This window comes from Hetaerina americana, unplaced genomic scaffold, assembly GCF_022747635.1.
Source record: "Hetaerina americana unplaced genomic scaffold, ioHetAmer1.1.p SCAF_5, whole genome shotgun sequence".
Taxonomy (NCBI): Eukaryota; Metazoa; Arthropoda; class Insecta; order Odonata; family Calopterygidae; genus Hetaerina; species Hetaerina americana.
This window is the reverse complement of record NW_027287095.1, coordinates 87,473,569-87,495,299: the sequence shown is the minus strand read 5'-3', so window position 1 is coordinate 87,495,299 and position 21,731 is coordinate 87,473,569. Positions and strand designations below refer to the sequence as shown.

General features: G+C 35.5%; 1 protein-coding gene across 1 annotated transcript in view; it reads left to right on the top strand.

Moving 5' to 3' along the window:
* LUBEL (Linear Ubiquitin E3 ligase) overlaps nt 1-21,500 on the top strand; it is a 55,493-nt gene extending 33,993 nt beyond the window's left edge. Inside the window, exons 13-22 of the mRNA XM_071592571.1 lie at nt 1,018-1,299; nt 2,656-2,899; nt 8,340-8,698; nt 10,251-10,451; nt 12,096-12,392; nt 13,241-13,330; nt 16,318-16,746; nt 18,497-18,678; nt 20,261-20,429; nt 20,962-21,500. Of these exons, the coding sequence (XP_071448672.1) occupies nt 1,018-1,299; nt 2,656-2,899; nt 8,340-8,698; nt 10,251-10,451; nt 12,096-12,392; nt 13,241-13,330; nt 16,318-16,746; nt 18,497-18,678; nt 20,261-20,429; nt 20,962-21,021 (2,313 nt within the window). The 3' untranslated portion in view covers nt 21,022-21,500. The remainder of the gene's footprint in view (nt 1-1,017; nt 1,300-2,655; nt 2,900-8,339; nt 8,699-10,250; nt 10,452-12,095; nt 12,393-13,240; nt 13,331-16,317; nt 16,747-18,496; nt 18,679-20,260; nt 20,430-20,961) is intronic.
* Nucleotides 21,501-21,731: the final 231 nt, after the last annotated feature.

The following is a 21,731-nucleotide window of genomic DNA, read 5'->3' as shown; positions in this document are numbered from 1 at the left end:
AAATTAAAATAACTTCTGTACCAATAGTCACCATCTTCATCTGCCATTGTCATCCTTTAAGGATGAGCCAAAAGCTAAGAAAGACAAGGACCGAAAAAAACCTCCACACTCTCCTCACAACAAATTCAGGCATGAGCTGAATAGCTCTTAAACCCTGAATATGAAATGACATCTCAACCACTTATCTGGTAAAGTAATTAGAGGATATCTAGTTTGCAGCATCAGAGAATGAATGAATGAAGCAATATTTTAGCCATTTGCTCACCATGTTTTAAAGTATGAAAAATCAAGCAGAATGATGAAATGTTTCAGGGAGCTAATCATTCAAGATGAGGGACTATTGGGTCTATTCCATTAAGCACAGTATTTCGCTCAACTTTGGAATGGGATGATAAAAAAGGAGTGAGGGCTGCCAGATCTCGTTACCTCAACTGAACGATGTACTAAGCTGAAATTCGAGGGATCCAGGTCACTAGTCGGGAAGAATAATATTTTCACCAAGTACCTATCTCCATCATATGTGTCCATATTGGTGCTTGATTGCTCTAAAGTTAATTATGTGGTATTTTCCAAAATTTTCTTGGAACTTGCTCATTAACCTAGAGGCACAATTTAAATGACAATTAACCACCATCCCATTTAAATTATTTTATCAGCAGTGCCAACCTCACTGATTCTTTCATTAGATGGTTTAACGGTAGTCTCCTATTTATTTTCATCTCCAACTACGATATTTTCATAATTTCACTCAGTGAAAAATGTCAAAGAGAGACTCTGGAAGGGTGAGAAGTCCTTCTGTTATGTAGAACAGAATTTTGATGATGGCAGAATTGCTCTTTGTGCAGGTGATTGACCATTGTGGCTTTGGCCGGGAGACTTGTCTATCATATGAGATGACGCTGACATGCATCAATTCTTCTTTCTTTCTTCTGTGCAGAAAATGTATACGTCAGTGAAAAGGGCAGGTGGAATGGTTCATCTCATCTTGCATCTTCTTTTCCCTCGCGCTTTTTCAAGGAAGCGGAGCAGCATCAATTCACAGCAGAGGAGGTGGAGGTGGCCCTAAAGCAGTGTGGCAACAAAATGGGGGATGGGGGCAAGGGTCCCCTTGCTTGGCTCAAGGCCAACTGGCTCCAGATGGTCGACACCGTGGCCACACTCGCCACCAACTTTGGCCTCGAACGCAGGGAGAACACGGTTGGGAATGTGTCCACGGCAGAGGGGAGGGAAGCCCTACGCAAGGAGGGAGGAGATGTGTGGGCTGCAGTAACCCACTGCGTAGAGGCTCGACAACGCAAAGTAAGTTGCTCACCTCCTTATGGCAAGTTTTGGATTTTTCCAAAAATATTTAGGAGATTAGTATCATAATTTCAAGTAAATCTATTCATTCATCTGCAAAAAACCTAGGCTCTTATGTTTAATCAAGCCAGCACAGAAAACACTCAAAATTACCGCGATAAAAAATAGTACCATTGAATGCAAACAATCCCATGAGGAATTGGCAGCACAGATAGCTACACCCAGGCTATCTATGCATCTAAATCAGCCTATGATAGAGTCTACACAAGCTGTGTAGCTCCTACACAAGGTCCCTGAATTGGCCACACAGGTTGGGCAACCATCTACACAGATGACTGAGTGGGCTACGTGGTCAATTGTCACACTTTGTGTAGGCACATCCATCGTGGATTTGCAACATATGCCACATTTTTAGAAGTTCACATTCAATAAATAGTCAGTTGGTCAACTGATGTAGCTAATTTATGCACAAAGTTAAACTCTGTTGTATAACAAATACAATTTCTTAAAAAAAGTATGCAATTATACAATTACAATCAATTAATTGCTACAACTAATATACCTCAGAATATAAGTTGGGTAAGAAATTAATCCACTACAAAGAATTTTCTAACTAAAAAAAAGTATCAGAAGGATAACAAGAGTTATACTTCTGCACGAGTTATGAGTCAGACCATTGCACTATTTGATAGAAAGGTTAATTGTATAATTAACAGTTCCTTGTGTGCATGTATATCAAATCAGATCAGATGAAAACGTCATAAATCAGAGCAAATTAAATTGGGAGATTTTCTTTAAATGAAGCCTGAATTCTTATTCATGTCTCGATTAATCACCCGGCATGATTTTTGTAAGTGGTTTGAGTGATGTTAGGCTATGCCACTAAAATCTACTGTCCTCGGTTTTGTACAAAAGTTTTAAACTTTTAATATAATTTATTACTTCTGTTGGAAAATTAGGAGCAGTACCTTGTATAGTTGAAGATCAGAGCAATTTGTTAGCAAGGTCATTTCACTCTAGAGGTACATTTAATTGGTATTTATATGAACACCTGGTTGCCAAACCTTTATCCAGGATTGAAATGGCTTAACTCATAAATGAATTCACTGATACTGAATATTATTCATCTTTAAATGTATTTCATAGTAGAAAAATGGAATTAATCAAATCGAATTTGTTTCACAACAGAAGTATCACAATTTTATTGATGCATTTTCACCTTAATAGAACCATAACATATTTTCAACTCCACTAAAAATTAAATTATTATGTGTAACTTATAATAATATTAGCATATGCAAAATACTTTAATATGTATGTCTAAGGATATTTTTACATGTAACTCGTCTCTTTCAGTATGCTGAACTAGTGTCAAGAGGAAATTTCACACGAGAAGATATTGTATCTGCCCTATCCAATAGCCAAGGAAATGTGGAGATTGCATTTAATGAACTCAGCAAGTCCCAACTAAAGCCATTTTTAATGAGAATTTGGGGTCCTCCAGTTTCGGGGACAGGTGATAATGAGTCTGGGAATAGTGCTTTGAGGGCCGAATCTAAAAGCAGCAGTGTTGAGGAAATTAGCCACATCCTTGAAGAAGGTAGAAACTCTTTCTTATCTAATTTTCCTTAGGTAATTTGTTCTCTCTCTCTCTCTCTGTCAATATGATCTATATGCTGCCACAATGTCCTCAAGTGCATTTTCTCGGAGTGTGAACTTAATCGGTCATGATGCTAGAATTTTGGCTGAATTCTTGAAGAAGGCAAGAGATCAACGACAAAATGTGAGACTGTGGAGCATGTGGTCTTGGAATTCTTGTGAGAATTACCATATTTACCACTCATTACATAAGTTGGAAAAGATCTTGGAGATTTGGACATGAGAAAAAATATATATATCCAAAGAGCTTAATCTGATACTGATGTGGCATTGGAGTTCATTAATCAAATAAATCAATAAAAATATTAATGTTATCATTTCTTACAAAGTTTAAGTGAATTTCATTGGAAAATTTAAGTTGAAATTTTCTCACTGGATTGTTATTTGAAATAACGGTCAAGAGTGACAAATCTTCATGAACAAATTGGAGAAACAGAACTGATTACAACAGATATGGGAATACTGGGACAGGGCTTATGACACTTCCCCCCTTTTTTTTAATCCAATGCAAATCTTTTTCACTCTTGCAATGTGAAACCCATCGGCTGACACATGTCCAGAGTGTGTGTAAAGCACTTGATACTTCTCCTGGGCACACGTTTTATGAATGTAAAAATGGAAGTTGTTTTCTGAGAGAATTTTAAACATTAGAATACTCAGCTCAAGATCGTTAAAACACAGGTACAGTTATCATTATGACATGAAAAGTTTTCAAAGGCTAAAATGACAAAAAATAAATTAAAAAAAGACCCTCTTATCGCATCTCTAGAAGTTATACCTTCTCTTTGATTTTGGTGGGGAGTGTTTTGTGCTTAAAGCATAAAATATGGTATAAATCTTAAAAAGCTAATATTTTCAAAATTAAGACTGAATAATTCATGCCAATGATAAAATGGAGAATAAATAAAGCAATATTCTTTTCGGTTATTTTCTCTAAGCAAATTTTTAAACATAAAAAACAACATATATGCAGATGAATTGGAATGAAACATTTCATAGTCAGCCACATTTTGGCATGGTTGAGATCAATCAGCATGACTTTGCGGTGAAGTCTAATGAAGTTTTATGACTTCTTAGTTTGACTTCCAAGCAAAAATCTCTACTTAGACCCTCACTTCAGATGCCTTTTTTTTAATTCAGTCCAAGTACTCTTTTTGCGGCATAACTTGGAAAATAATATTTTTTTAATCCCATATGATAGCTGAGTGGATAGATGGAGGAGGTAATGGATTATGGAGCAGATACGTGTAGCACGATGTTATTACCCATGTTTGAAGTATCATATCCATGCATGAACTGGTACCTCCTAAAATTTCACGGAATGTTCCTGAGATATGTATTTCCACTTGAAAATATAGTTTAATGGGAAACTATTAAGACCATAAAATACAATATTGTGTTCACAGAATACTAAATCTATTTTTGAAATGAAAATGTCATCACGTTCAGAAACACTAAATAGATAAATGCTTCCACATATTTCACCAGAAGTGTGTGTGCCATTTCATAATCTTTGTGCATTTAAATTTTTTAAAAATCCCAAACATTATCCTAGTTTTTTTTATTTCGGTTGGCATGAGAACACTCTAGCAGGGAAGAGAGTAATTAAAAATTCCACTGATTTATAAGCAGCTTGTTTCCATACTATGGACTCATGTATAACCAAATTTTTGGGCATAAAAATATTTTTACACTTTTCCAATAATTTCAGTGTTATTTGCTGTGGCAAGAATAGATCTTCCACAAAACCAAAACAGTTGCATGTCTTATGCTAAAGATAAATGAGGGTACAGTTATTATTTAAAATCACTGGCTCATGACTCATGACTGGCACTGACAGGTGTAGTGGTCAATGCTTCAGAGATTTCACTCTTGTTATATAGTCAATTGTAAGTATAGTAATCACTCTTCAGTTAAAAAATTGCAAATAGGTCAGCTGTAACAACGATTACATGAAATCTCATACTACAATAACATTTTTGACTATTGCCTTAAGTATTACTGTTTGATGCATACGTTTATTCTGTCAGTTTTGATGAGCCATGGTATTTATCCTCAAAAATTTGTAAATGCTCTCACGAACAAATAGTTTGATTTGGCACCCTCTCATCCAATGTCCCCAATATTTAATCTGTTATTCAGGTACATTCATCCCTTCACTTTAATGTAAATTCCAACACATAACTCAAAAATCATTTGTCCCACATTTTGTGTTTCATATCGGAATGATTTATCAATATTTACTAGTTGAAAGGAATACAAATTATGCAAAATCAGGGCAGCTTTCAGCTTTTAAATAAGTAGGTATATAAGGGGATGGTAGAGCAGAGGAAGGAGCATTTAGCTATTGACTTGAGTGGTCTTGGGTTCAAATCCAGATGATGTCTTTGGACAGCAACTGATTCCCTTATATACACTTGGACTTATGACTTTTATGTTCAGTAAAGCTTTCTTATGGATATGCTCTACCCCACCTTCTGGTCATTGGTTTTAAAAGGGGCATGGGTTATTTTCTTTTTCATGGTCAAACTATCCTTAAGCTTAAGATCATCATATTGCATGTGTGTATCTAGAAGGAATGTTAAATGTACAGTAACCATAGCCATTGTAGATGTTATCTTTAGCTTGGCAGAGTAATAATGTTTAAATTTTTAAATACCCAACATACTTTGACTCTATATGTGTGGACAGACATTTCTATGCTGTATGTATGCTTTATGAAACTCTATAAAAAAAAGGATTCTGAAGAACCAATAATTAGTCCTGAAAATGGTGGATTTTTGAGGTCCAATCTTATTTTGAAATGTAAATGCGAATGAGTGGTGGCAACTGAGAATTAACCTCCACCTTGATAGAAATGGAATAAGTGTGACTGTAACATATTTGCGACTGGCTACTGCAATAATCTTGAGCTCTTTGCCCTTCATTTATAACTGTTCAGTATTGACGCAGATGTCTTCATACAAGTTTGGGCATAGGGCGAATGGACCTTTTTGACAAAAAAGATCAAAGATCTTGTTGAGAAATCAAAAATATGGTGTGATAGAGTAATATCAGACAACTAGAGTTTTACTCATGGCTTTTCTACATGTTTACCTTCAATATACATGTATTCTTTGGTCAGGAGGATATTCAAACCCCTTCAAACCCTCACCCCTCCCAGCATCTATGTCCCGAATTTTGAAAACAAAACTCTGGGGATTTGGTCAATTTCTTTTTTCATGACATCAAGATGGTCTTTTTGATTCATTAATTGATGAAATTCTGTGTATTTAGATGGTATGTAGGAACAAATTTTTTTGCACTATCATTTGACTCGCAAGGTGTTTCCATTCAATTGCAGACAATCATTAATCCCCTTTCTTGAGTAAAAGAAAGGATAGACTTTTTTCTTGGCTATAAAATATTCAAGAAAAGATGAAAGGGAAGAATTTCCACATGGAAACCTCTCTTTTTAGCTACAAAGAATAAAATTTTGTAGACTGAATTTTCTCTGTCATTTGATGTCGAAGTGACTGAGGGAGGAAATTAATTAATGAAACAATGAATATTTCCACTGTTAATGGTTCTATCATGAATGCTGCAAAATTATTATGGCATTATTAACAAATTATTCACTCAAAATAAATAACTTCAATAATGCTAGAATTGATGCAGGAAAGATTGCCATGGCCAGTCCATTGGCTGTTGTTTTACTGTGCATCTTTTTGAGCAATATCATTTAAAGCATCCTCAATGTCATATTTCTTGGATATATAAAATGTAAACGCATTGGAACAATGAAAAATCATAAAAGTTGACATCGATAGTTCAACCAATGAGAATGATGAAGGTTAGTAACAAATTAATAAATTTAACAGAGCTATATTCAAAGTTAGGCTGTATATTTGACGACGATTTACAAGAGCAAAACTAATAATTAAAATCAACAATTATGCTTGAGAAGATCGTTTATGAAGGGTTTTTTTTACTAAGACTTTATTAAATATGCATTTATAAAATATTTCCCTCAGACTTTGGCCAGTTTTCCAGATGTTTGCAAGGTATATTTTCTGAAATACTTAATGTATTATTTTTCTTCATCTACTTGTAACATTTTAAATACATATTTAACAGCAACCTGTATTTATAAAAATTCTAGTACATTTAATATTTAAATACTGCATATGAACACTGAATATGGTCAAATTCTGAAGACCATTTCTCCAAGTTTAATGCCAAGTTTTGGAAAACTTTTAGTCACAATAAGTGTCACTTATCACTGGAAACATCCTTCGTAAAAAAAACTGAGCATTATGGATGAATGATAAATTTGAAATTACTTTATAACTTGCTTTTACATATTCCTCATTATCAAACTCCATGAAATCAGGAGTGCGAATGGGTTATTGCTATTATTTTACCGTATAAGGTACATTTTGGATGGAAAAAGAGAGAAAAATAATAAATTTCTTTGCCTCTCCTAACAAAATGTAATCTGACATCCGACACTACAATAAACCCTTATTTAATTCTGCATTAGTACTTCCTTCCGCCCTTCATTCTGTTCTACTTGTGCATATCCATTTCCTACCCCCTACTGGCTTGCCCATCGTTCTACCCTCCATCACAGTCTTCAATATATTGAAAATAAATGACAGGTAACATATTTTTCCATTGATAACGCATGCGTTATCAATGGGAAAATGCTCTGATAATAAAAAAAATGACTATACGCATTATGCAATGAAATTTGAAAAAATCCAAAAATAGACATTTTTACGTGCATATATATATATATATATATATATATATATATATATATATATATATATATATATATATATATATATATATATATATACATAAAACCATGGTGTGTTTATATATATATATATATATATATATATATATATATACATAAAACCATGGTGTGTTTATATATATATATATACATAAAACCATGGTGTGTTTATATATATATATATATATATATATATATATATATATATATATATATATATATATATATATATATATATATGTATATGTATACAGATGTGTGGCATCGATGATGCACATTCAAGATAACTATGAAGCCCTGGGCACATGGCATCTATGCAAATTCATGATGACTACAAAGTTCTGGGTGGGCGTTATACATACGGTACACGTTATTGATGGGAAAACACTGTAATTATTTGAGTAACTGAGAGCAAAGAGTAATGGATAAATCTCATCATTTTGTTAAAAAGTAATTTCAAAATTTGAAGGACCTTGTTTGAGACACTGACATTTAAAAAAATGAACAGACTTCATACAAAAAAAATTAGAATGTTATCCTCATAGGAGGGCAAGAATTTGTGAACTGACAAAGTCAAATCACCTGCTTTGAATTTCAGGGTCAGCATCGGCATCAAGCAAACCAGTAAAAGAGGAAGAAAAGTCAGAAGAGAGTGAATCAAAACCTCCAGGAGGGATGGGGAGTGTTGAGAATGAAAGGGCAACAGTGGAAGAGGTGACGGTGACCATTAGCGGAGTCAAAACCCCAAAGGAGGGGGCTCAAGAGGAGAAGAGCACTGTTGCCGGTGAGGGTGAGCACAAGGATGAAGTAGAGACCATGGCTGTTGCAGGGAGCATTGTTGCTGCACCTCCAGAAGTGGGCCCAAAGCCTGAACCAGGCGATCAAGAAGAGAAGGGAGCTGCAGAACTTGAAAGTGGTCCAAAGGATGCCAAGAAGGATGAATCTGAAGGCTTTGAGGTAATTCATGAACAAAAGTTGTCATTAGAGATAATCCCTCAAACGAAACCAAGAAATTCATGAAGAAAATATCTGTCAATAGTCAAATGAAATCTTACTTTTCATGTACAAGTTAATTAGTTTAATGATCAAATACAGATGGACTGGCCATTCTTTACACCAAATGGCTACAACGGTGCTTAATCCCTGTTGTAAAAAATCATTCGGAAAAGGAACAGTTACCATTCACAGTCTTGTTAATACATCTCGTGATCTATCATTTACAGAATGCAACACTTAAATCCGGGCAAATTTCAATTTGGATTTCCTGCCATATCGTAGTTCCACTGGAGGTTGCGATTGGCGTTCTTGAAAGCTATAGGCATCTAGTAAACAGTCATATCCGCAAAATGGTCGAGATGTTACAAACAAGTGCGGAATACAATCGAAGAGCCGCTATTATCGAAATTGTTTGCGCTGTCGAAATTATAATAATATATTTCGATTCTTCGAGTACCCCAGATCAACTGTTTACGATACTGTGGCTTAGTATAATGCTTTGGTGAAGTCTGGGGAAGATTTTACTAGCCAGGCAAGGAAAACTCATTCTAGGAAACGCTTGTTTGTCCGGATCTAACAGCAACACGCTGTATTTGCCCAATGAATGAAAATTTAAGGTTATACATGTTTTCCACTGAATGCAACATCTCTCCTTCATTCCTTGGAGTATCAGAGCAGAGTGCAAAGGTCACTTCCACCCACCTCATATGCGAGGGAATGTCAGCAAAGGAGGTTCTAAACTGGAAATTATGGAAGGGTAGAAATCATTCACTATTGTTGATGCAATGACATAAATAAAAGTGTCAACGGAAGAATAGAGCAGGGTGCCAAGAAATGACAATAAGTTAATGGGTGACCAAGGGGTGTTGGAGAGTCATCAGGCTGCTTTCGAGTAACCAATGTTCAAAATCACTTTATACAGAAAGTACACTGAAAGTTTCAATGCAGATGATCAATAGAATTTTTAATATACGTATAAACATTTATAAACTTCTATTAGACACCCTTCTGCATATTAGGAGGAGATTATGAAGCTATTAGGTTAGAAGAGGTAATTGAAGTAAATTTTAAAATCATATAAACTTCAGCAGGTTTGACAGAATAAAGCACGGTTAGGAGTGCTAATTAGCAACTTGATCACCTCAATGAAACCAATTTTTCCTTACATTGATTAGGCATACATGAGAACTGTTGTATGTGCATTAGACCACTTATTTCAGCATATTTTTGATCGATTAAACGGTGACTTTCTTTAAATATAATGTTTAAGTATACAGGATTCTTTGGCACATTTTTTTGGTCAGCAGAAATTGGCTGCATTGGCATGCCACAATAATGAAATTGTAACTGTAAGACATGTTAGTAGTTTATCATCCATTAACCTGTTTGTTTGAGTAATCCCCAAAATCCAGATCCATTGTATCTGGGCTACTCAATTAACCATTAATGCGGTATGACATTAAGGTGTGCCTAATTTTCTGCCAGAGACCTAATCAGTAACATGAATTTCCAGCGTATGGCTCGACAGTTGCTTGCTGAGGGGCATGTGAATTCTTACGAAAGGGCTGAAGTTGCTGCAATTCTGGTGCTGAAAGAGAACATTGGCAAAGCTGAAGCACTGCTAGCTGTTCAAGAATGCAACTCGGTTGATGCCGCCCTGAGCTATCTCCGCCAGGAATGCCTGCTTTGCACTGGAGAGTACCCAATGAATCAGGTAAATGTAAAATTTAAAAAAAAATCATTTTCCCATCTGTTTGATAGGGCAGAAGAAAGAATATACATATTTGTAAGAACAATGCATATTTTTTTATTCTCGTAACCTTGGTCTCAACACATTGTCATTTTAAATTATATGATGTAACGCATACAAGGGGACATGATAGTCCAATGGGTAGAGAATTGAACTACTGACAGGAGGGCCTGGATTTGATTCCTGGGGATTCCTGTGGTCACCCTCAGCTCCATTCAAACTGTGTGATTTTTTGGGTAGGGTCAGATCTTCCTGGAAAACCATAGGTGGTACAGGGAAAGGAACTGCTCCCCCTACCCTGATGTGTGAATTTCACACCCCGTCGGGCTTAGTCATAGATGAGTTCTGTCCTAACCTATCAAACTGACCTTCGTATTGTTAATAATAAAAACTATACCTATAGGATAATAACAAGAATAACGGGTAAATTAGAAATTTCTCTTTTCTATGTGATTATCCATGCTGTGGAAGGACCCATCATTTAGGTCCCTTGTCAATTAAAAGTGAAAAGAAAATATAAGTCAAAATAAACAAAATAATTACATTAGAATGCACCCTCTTGCCAGAACTATTCAATGTATGTCTGGAAGAAACAATTTAAGAATGACAAGAATTGGACATTAAAGCAGTCAAGGTGAATGACAAAGAAATTAATATGGTCCAATTCGCAGATATCATCTCAGTAGTAGCAGAAGTGTAAGAGGGCAAGTAAAGACTACAAGTAAATCTGAATGCTATGGAATAAGTTCTTAAGGAATATAATACAAGAATCAAAGAGGAGAAAACTATAATCCTTGTGGACTGGATGGTTTGATTAGAAAGTGAAGCCGGAGGCAGATATCACAATTTGAGAAGTGAAACTAGAGCAGGTGGAACCCTTCACCTACCTAGGCAGCAGCATAACTTGAAATGGAAGAAGTTTGACGGTGACATCAAGAGAAGAATAGCTCAAGCTGAGAGGGCATTCATGAAGATGAGGTGACTGCTATACTCTGAAGAACCTGAGTTTGCCAACAAGGAAGCAGTTCTTCAAAACATTCATATGGAGCATGGCACTCTTCAGATGAAACACATGGAACATTGGAAAAATAGGACGAGCAAAGAATGAATGCCTTTGAAACATTGTCCAGGAGTGGAGAATGTCGAACTGAACAGAAGAAAATAAGGAATGAGTAATTATGTACATAGAGAAGAGCAGGAGAGGAAAGGACCACATGGCGAGAGAACTTTATGGGAAAGAAGATGAACTATAGATGGATTGGACACACCTTGAGACACAATGTATGAGTTAGAAACATAATAGAAGGGAGGATTCTGTTAAGGAAGACCAAGGGACAAGTACAGAGGAAACAAATTAAGATGGAAAAAAAATGGAAAAGCTATCACAGGATGGGGAAATTAACACTCAACAGAGAAGAATGGAGGGTTTCAGTAAACCAATCTTAGGATTTAAATACTGATGATATCAACATGGTCTGGAATATGATACCAATTGGTGATCAGATAAATCTAGCACCCAGAAAATCAAAAACTGAAATTTATGATTTATATTTTCCAGAAAAAAACTTGCTGTAGTTAACAAACCATATACTTTTCTTTTATTTATAGATGGTGTCCATGCTGACGTGTGTCCACCGGTGCTGCCAAGACTGTGCTCGATTGTACTTCACGGTGCAGATTCGTGATCGCAGCATTGAAGATGCAGTGTGTCCATTTTGTAAAGAGCCCAAATTTCCAAAGAGATCAAAGGATGACTCCGACATTGAAGAGGCGGCAGTGCACTACTACAGTAACTTAGACATTTTGCTCAAAGCCATATTGGACCCCAAAGATCATGAGTTGTTTCATCGAAAGTTACGTGATAGAACATTAGCCAATGAAGCAAACTTCAAGTGGTGCACTAAGGTAATGAAAAATTGAGAATTTAAGAATGCAAGAACGGTGTAAGGCAGTCAATTGCCTTGAATAGATACTTGACATGAATCTCACCTTCAAACAAAAAATCAAACCTTCCATTTTTAAATCATCTTCTAAATTATTCAAAGCATTATGATCTGTGACATGGCTCCTTTAGCACTACCTGTAAATTTTTATAGCTATAGTATTTAATAACATATCCAGTTCAAAGTTGTTTTAATATGCTCTAATGTTCTTGTCAATTACTTCAAGAACCATTTGAACCATTGAACTTATTTTCCTTGAAACAGTAAGACTATTTATGGTATCAAAAAGTCTGAAGGAATGATTTTTACTAGAGATATTTTTGGAGAAGTTAAATGAATACTTTTGCAATTAATTTACTGCATATCTTTTGAGTATGAGTTAGGAAATTCCTTCCTTCTTTGGACAAACAAAACAATAAAGTTAACTTTCAGTGACATCATGAAATATTTTGATTTTTCTTTGGATTGTCATATAATTAAGTGCAAGTAAAATCTGAATGATTTTGCTTCACAACTGGGTACCAAGGACTATTATCACAAAGCTTTCATTTCATTCAATTCATTTTTAGAGATTATTCAATGACCTATTTATTTATACATGAACCTTTAGTTATTCCTTTTTGCTGCAATTTGAACTAATTTTAACTTGTTTTCATAAATTTAACTCATACTCGAGTCAAGAATTTTTTATTGATATTTGCACTGAATGAAACCACCTTATTCTTGGTGGGATATATAATATTTTACATTAAATGTGGCAGTTTAATAATGATAATAGAGGAATTAATGGATTGTGGTCTTTATTACTAGTGTTCATCTGGATTCATTTCGGACCCACGTCAGAAGAGATTAGTTTGTCCAGACTGCAAATCAATAACATGCGCTTCCTGTCACAGGCCAGTAAGTATTATTATCATTTTGGTGGTCTACCATTTAAGGTAGGTTTTGGATGAATGTGAACTGGAGAGGTCTATATATTTCTTAGCCTTGCCTAATAAGACACTATCTGACAGCCTACTCTAAATTAAAACCTTCTTCAGTTCCACATATTTCTCTACCTCTCTTCACCTCATCCCTTTCCTTTGCCTTCCCCAACCTCAGCAGCCTAATATATTCCCCTCTATAACACAGTGTTTAACGCTTCAACGCAAATCAAAACGATCTGCATCCATCTCTCCTGCTCCTTCGGATTTCTCCCAACTATCCCCTCTCCTACCTCACCATACCTAGCACTTCTTCATTTATTTACTTTCTGTTTAATTCACCTTTTCCATCCTTCTCCACGCCCACATCTCAAAAGCCTCCAATCATCACCTGGAATCTTGCTTTGACAACCAAATTCCCATGCCATACAAACTATGATCCTTATCAAAGTTTTCATTAATCTTTACTTGACATCTTAACTTAATTTCCCTGTCATCAACTCTCTACTCCCTGTGAAAGCTCCTTTCCTTTGCACAATTCTTCCTCTCATTTCCCCACTACTTTGACCATCTTGGAAGTATTTTGGGCCAAAAAGGTCTAATGGCCAGTAAATATAAGCCCTGGCTATTTTATTTATCAAGTTTTTTACATTTTGTATACATGTATACATCATCATAATTTGTTGGCATACTACATAAGATAGATAGGTTTTGGATCGACACAAACAACTAAATTTCTCAGCCCCACCTAACAAGACACAACCAGACACTCCACATTTCAACAAACCCTTCTTTAATTCCACATTATTTCTTCTGCCCTTCATTCCTTCCATTTGACCTACCCTTTCCTCCCCCTACCCTACCTGGCTAATGTCCTGCCCTCTAAATTCAGTCTTCTTAATTCATCACCTATCAATATGCTCTGCATCCATCTTTCTTGCCTCCTTTGGCTCTCTTCCTACGACATTCTTTCTCAATTGCATGGATAGGAAATGCAAGTAAATTGTTGAAGATTGAACTTATTTCAATATGATATGTTATGTATTGGTTTAAGTTTTAAGTGTAAATGCATGATAGCAAAAATAGATGTAGTACTTTCATCTAGGACCAAAATTCTATTTCTGAGCCCTTTTATTACCTAACCTCCTCAAGAGTATATGTTATCTTGACATCGAAATAGCAGTCCCATGACAGGAGCTCTGCTCGCACATGGAAATGAACATCATAGATAAAGAGAGGGAGAGATAGAAAGAGATGTAGTGAACAGTAATGATTGAGGAGTAATAATACTATGGGAATTAATTCAAAGGATCTGGAGGAGATGCCACAGCAGTAACTTTCAATGGAGTAATCCCTGAATGCACATTACTGTGCAACAATTTCATAGAGTAAAAATCATTTGTCTTAACTGAAGATTCATACCCAGATCCCTCGATGTCTGGCCAAATGCTTTAGCCATTGAAGGCAATGAGGCATCCTTTTACACTCTGAAATTTTGTCAGGTTTTTTAAGGGAACAAGATATTATGATGAAATACCATGCATACAAATGTCACAATTATTCTTTGTTGGTTGCATTGTGCCACAGCCCATGAGGTTAAGGTCAAACTTTTGACATCTCATTCCTTGCTCCTTAAAAGCCCTTAGTGTAAGATGATGACTCAGTAGCTTAACAAGCTAAAGCACTTGGTCAGACATCAAGGGATCTAGGTTCAAATCCTGGTCAAGGCAAATGATATTTACTCTCAAATTGTTGCATCTTAATGGGATTACCAAGCAGAAGTCTTTCTTTCATAAATTACAGGAGTTTTTGCGGAAGGATTGAGGGGATTACATGCTTACTTTTAATGATTGGATTCATCAAATAAATGCACTGTTTGTACTATTTTTAGATATTCTGAGAGTATCACAGTACTGTCAATAATAAGTGATTGTTAGTGTGACAGAGAAAGGCATCTCTTATTGGAAAATGGAGTCTATCTGTTTGAAAACTCCAATGTTAGGTCAATAGTTATGGCTGGAATAATAGCTAACATGCGTTCATATAGTGTGCCATTTTTCTAGCATGTATTATGAACACTGTAAGGCCAAATTCAAAGCATGCCGTCATGACTTTGTTTATTACATGTCAGCTAAAAGCATAGGAATCATAGTGATGCATACCTACCCACATATTTGCACGACCAGTAGATAAAACAAGGGTACTGAATTCTTTCAGGATGTGAAATGTCAAATGATGCATTAAATCAAAATGAGTCTTCAATCTTATAGTTAGGCATTTTCAGCCTCTTCAAAGAGCATATTTGACAGTAAATTCAGTACATTATGAACTTCTTGTGAAGCAGGCACATATGTATTTACAAATCTCAATTTAGGCTTATCTTAGGGTGTTAAGACACCAAGCATTTCAACCTCTAGACAAAAGTTGAGTCTTACACCTGTTAGTCCACCACTCAGCTGTTCAATGCGCATGAGGGGTTAAGCAATTCAGGGTCAACATTATATTCACTTTCTGCCTGGTTTTTACTTTCAAATCCTAAATTTCCCCAAGATAATTATTCTCCAAAACTAACAGAATTCAGAAGAGTAGCATCTGCTGACATTTTTAAAATGTTAATTATTTTCATTTTCAATATATATTTGTTTCAATAATCTATAGATTTTTCAGCTTTTATTATGCATCAAAATATATAAATTCCCACTGTTCTTTGAATTTTAGAGTGTATGATGAATATTGGTCATAACATAGGAATTTCTCCGTGAACATTGTCCAACTATTTGCTCTGTCAACAAATTCAATTTCCCTTCATTTTTGAGGCACTCATCACCATTAGATAGTGATTAAAATAACTCAATGATAATGCTTTTCAAAAACTTTTCAATTGGTGCCATAGCATTAGGTGAAATAAGTATGCTCTTGAAATTAGGTGACTGACCTCTGATTGATGAACCAATCCCTCCACAGTGGGCCAAGCAGCACGAAGGAGTCTCGTGCAACCTATTTGCGCAGTGGCTGGAGGAAAACGACCCGGCCACCCAAGCCGCAGGACTGGCCCGCCACCTTGCCGAGTCTACCGAAGCCATGCTCTCGTGTCCACGCTGCAAGTGCAACTTCTCCCTCGCCAGGGGTGGCTGCATGCACCTGACCTGCCCCCAGTGTCGGCATGAGTTCTGCTCCGGCTGCGACCAGACGTTTGCCATGGGCACTCAGTGCATGGACGGTGCCCTGAACAAGGAGGAGGATGAAGAGGAGAGCTCTTCAGTGGCTGCGGTCCTCGCCAGGGGTCAGGCGGGTCACCCGTGTGCCCGCCTTGGACTGCATGCCCATCACCCCAGGGACTGCCTCTTCTACCTGAGAGACATGGAACCAATCCAGCTGGAGAAGTTGCTCACGGTTAGTCACTCCAGAGTTTAGCATGCAGGGTTGAGGAATTGTCTGCTGCAAATAATTCCCTTGGGCTTTATTTTGCAGCATATTCATTGTTGGTCTTTAAACACTTGATGATTTCAACAGAGTTTTCATTATCTCCAATCAATTTCAATTACACCGCATCTTTGACACTGTGACATCAAAATCAATTGGGGATAACAAAAGCTATGAATATGAAAAACAAAGTGTTCAATTGGCAATGATGAATTCTCTGGTTATAGCCAATGGATGTGGTGAATAATTAAACCATCTATTTTTAGGTTCTAGAAGTTAAGTTTATAATTTACTAAAATATACTTCCAAAGTACACACCGCAATTAAGTTTTTTTATAAATTATTTCAAGATGTTATAAAAACAAATCCTTGCAGCAATATGGTAAAAACAAAGAATTTTTTCCATTATTAAATTTAATTCACAAGAATGATGAATACAGTTCCAAAATAAAATTGTCAGTCGACAAACTGAACTGCATTTTCAAAGAACACAAAATATTTGCCTAGTATTCACTATCACTAATTCATGTATATAATTATCAATATATTTCACAAAAATAACAATGATGAATGAAATATATCCCAGGCCATCCCTAAGAATGCCATAACACTTCAACACCCTCAAAATTCCTTTTCTCTAATATTGAGCGCTACGCATCGTGAAATTTTGTCAGGTATTGAAATATAAATGTTTCAAAGGAAAGGAAAACTTCATTATTTGTTACTGTGGTAGTAACTCCATTTAAATGTCTTGGATACCAATCATTACCTTAAGGAATATGATTCACATGGGTAAGTAAGAGATATCACTACACAAAAAAATGCGACATTTGATTGTAAACCAAAGTGAATAGGATGACACCATTCATTTGTAACTCATCTGATGACACAGTATTTAATTAAGATATAACACCATTGGGTCATCAAAGATCTACATAGTTGATCTTTAATGTAAGAAAAATTTTTTTTTGGAAGATCTATCTCTCTGAAGCATCAGGAAAATAAAATCAACTCTTGCACATTTCCACAAAGAAAAGGTTAGAATAAACATCAAAAATGTTTTTCATGATAATTAACAAAATAATTAAATGTAGGACACAATGTGTTTGTTTTTTTTCTGCCGCTATTTCTAAAAATGGTGGAATGTTACATTGCCTTATTCAGTTAATTAACATAAACTTTCACAGATTTGAGCCAGTAACCTTCCAATACATAGCCTCCCCAAGACCATTAATAGGTTGCTGCACCTTAACTCAACTTACCCCCTCTCCCTTATTCCCCCTACCTTACCCCCTCTCCCCTCCCTTACTCCCCTCTTGGAGCCAGACTATATAAGTCGAAAAAACGTTGATGTATGGTACCTGATGATGATGTGCAGTATCGAAACCATGGTCGTGAAATATCAAATCTTTATGGTGGAAATGCTAGGTTTCTTTTTTACCCTCAAAATAATTATTCATGAAAATTGACATTGCATTGAACCATTTTTTTATCCAAGCAAAAATTTAATATTTAATGAGTTTCTATTGCAACAAAATTAAGGACATGAATCACATGGCATTACATTAAAACATTGTATTACAAGAAACTCACCTAAAGAAAATATTATTTTAATTTTATTCATCATGCACAGCAAAATCATGACTTTCGAGAACTAAGTAAATGTAAAATTAAACGTTTTCACTAAAATTTTATTGTGAACACTTTTATAATATTTCAGGATAATGGAATTGATTTTAATAAGAAAAATCCAGAGCCAGCGAATGAGGATGAGGGGAAAGGGAAGGACAACGGAGCTCAGAACATGAAGTGCCAGGTGCAAGTGCAGCGGGAGGGGCCAACCGGGCTCTTAGACGGCATCTGTGAAGAGGATGTGCCAAAGGACCACGCCGGACTTTGCAGGTTTGCTTGAATTGAGGATTGATGACTGATAATTCCTTTTACCCTTTGGCATACCAAAATGGAACCTAATCTTCATATCCTTAACCACACAATATTCTCAGATAGGTTGAAAAGCCTTGGAAGTGTTCTGCCATGCACTTTATTGGTTTTTCAAACTATTAAATACTTTTACAGACATTACTGATTTATTTTAACGTAAATTATAATTATATTAATGTAAATTTTAATTATTTTAATTAACGATTCATTTGCTGACAGTGAGTTGAGTCCTAATACAAAAACTATATGGCACTGAAAAGTAGGTCTTGTATACCTTAAGGGAGAAGGATTCACTAAAAGAGTACTTTTCAATTTTTTACTTTAAAATAGAAAAGCAGTGGTTTTTCTCCTTCAGAATGCTGAAGAGGACCTCCTTGTGGTCGAAATACATGTACCCACTTTTCACACCATTGTATTTCCTCAGTTTTTACGTGATATTTTTGCCTTCCTCCTTTATTTTCCATTTGTTTCTTTCTTTGAACTGAAGGGCTTTATTTCCCACCATTTTCAGTTTTGACAATCCCATCCAGTGTTTTGTCCACTTCATATTCCTGAGTGTTGGTATTACTTTTCTGTAATACCTGAGAGAGTGTATGTGTCTGTGTGTATTATCCCCCTGGAGTAGGTCCCTGGCATCTGGATTAATTTCTTTGCAAACCTATTCGGTCTCTTCATAGTTAATACCCAAGTGATAACATAACTGGCGAAAGCACTCGACTGGACATTGAGGGATCAGGGTTTGAATCCTGGTCAAGGCGAATGATTTTTACACTCTGAAATTGTTGCATTGAATATGCAAGTGGTTAAGGCTGGTCTTTGGTCAGGGAAAACCTTCCCTGTAAATCACTTTGGGCTAACCATAGTGACTGTGTGTTTATTTGTATGTTCCCAAAGAGGGTCCCTGGCAATAGAATTAATTTCCTTTTAAACCCATTCGGGAAACACCCCTTGTGTAAATGTGAACGCCTTAAAATTTTGAACGTGTCCAATCACTGGTGAGGGATTAACTTTCCTCATAAATAACCATACCAATCTCAATATTCCTCTCATTTTTTTACTTTTACAGTGGTGTAAAAAACGTTTTACAGCCTAAGGATATATTATTCAATAGAGTCAGTATAAAAGGTCAGTGGAAAGGAATTTATCCTTTCCAATGTCTCTGTCATCAATTTCCCTCCTTCTTGTGACAGCTTCTTTGCCTCATGCAATTCTTCTTCTAATATCCCTACAACCTTTGACCATTTTGGTCCAAGACACTTCTCTAAGATAAACCATCTGGTCCAGTTTTTGACCACATAGTTTAATGCTTAACCTTCCACCTTCTTGAACATGTCATAATCATCATTTTTCTTATTTTGATTCATGTCCCATACCTATCACTCTGATATTCTAACGTGAAAATGTCTCGGCTGACTGGCTAAATTAAGCTTGATCGAAACCTAATCGATTGTGCATGATATACAGGACTCCAATGAAGCTATAAAGAGGGAAAAATTCAATTTTGAAAATTGTAATAGTTCATGAGGTTGTCTTTGTATTTTAGGCTGCACTACATGGAGTATCTTGTTGGTGTGATGAGGAGGGCTGGCCTGGACCCAGCACCTGCGTTTGACCAGCACGAAGCAATTGCAGAACTGAGGCGGAGGCATGTGGCCCCTCCAGATAGACCTCAGGGAATGTCCGATGCAGATTATAAGCAAATATGTATTGAGGTGAGCTTGTGGCAGTCATCTCTGTTAGGATGCAGTCCAGGGTGGCCTTCTGACACTCATTTGAATAGTATTTATTTATAATTGCCCAATGGGCAAAGCTCATACAGGACAGGGTTGTACAGGGAACAGAAAGACAATACCAGACATGAGGGCACATCTGCCATTTATTTTAGTATTTCAGTTCGACTGACATTATTTTCAAATATTTTGCAACAGGTTTTGTGTGCAAGTTTTGTAGACCACAGAGCATAGAAAACACATTTTGAAATATGTTGCATATCATGTCGAATAAGATAAATTATGTAATATTCATACAATATAAATTTCTGCTGTGAATGTATGAATTTAATTGCAAAGTTTGCCCAATTATGTGTAACTTCTTTCAAGACATTTCATTTTAAATGAGAGATATTATCATATATCAATTTTCCCTTCTTATTAACTCACACTGAGTAAAAGAGTATGTAGGTAGCATGTAAGATCAAAAGCGACTGGCTGGCATCAAATAATGTAAATTATGTTTCCATTTCAGCTGATCCAGAAGATGATTCCTTTAAAAACAGTGACTCCTCCAAAAGTACAAGACAAATAGTTGGTGTTTGAACTTTTTTGATAAATTTTTAAGTGCATTTGTTTTGGATACCAATAAAGTGTTTCTTAGTTCAAAAGCAATGGAAGTCAAGGGAGAAGAATAATAAAAAAAATACATTTACATTTTTTTAGAAGGATAAATTTGAATAACTCATGGCCAAACATGCACCAATCAGGCGAAGAGCTGTGAAAGCCCTGAAAATGTATATGACTTTCAATCAGATATGTACTTATTACCTTAATTTATAGTTTGGCACCCTCAAAAAAAACTTTACTCCTCTGTTTGGAAAATATTACAACTTGAGTGATTTTCAATTGATCCAAATGGCCCACACCCTTCGATGATGGACAGAAATGGATATAAATCTACAATTCCTTGTATTACATTTTATATATGATTTGAAAAAAAATGATCGAACCCATTTTTTAAGTAGTTTTTGATTTCAATGTTGTTATGCTGTGAATAAAGAGTGATGAATGGGAGAGGAATGCGAACAATTTCTTAATTCACTCCAGAAAAATATATATACACACACACAAATAAATAAATAAATATATATATTCTATATAAATATATATAAATAAATATATATATAAATAAATAAATAAATATATATATATATATATATATATATATATATATATATATATATATATATATATATATAATGAGATGACGACACAATATAACACAAATAGAAAAGAATAGCA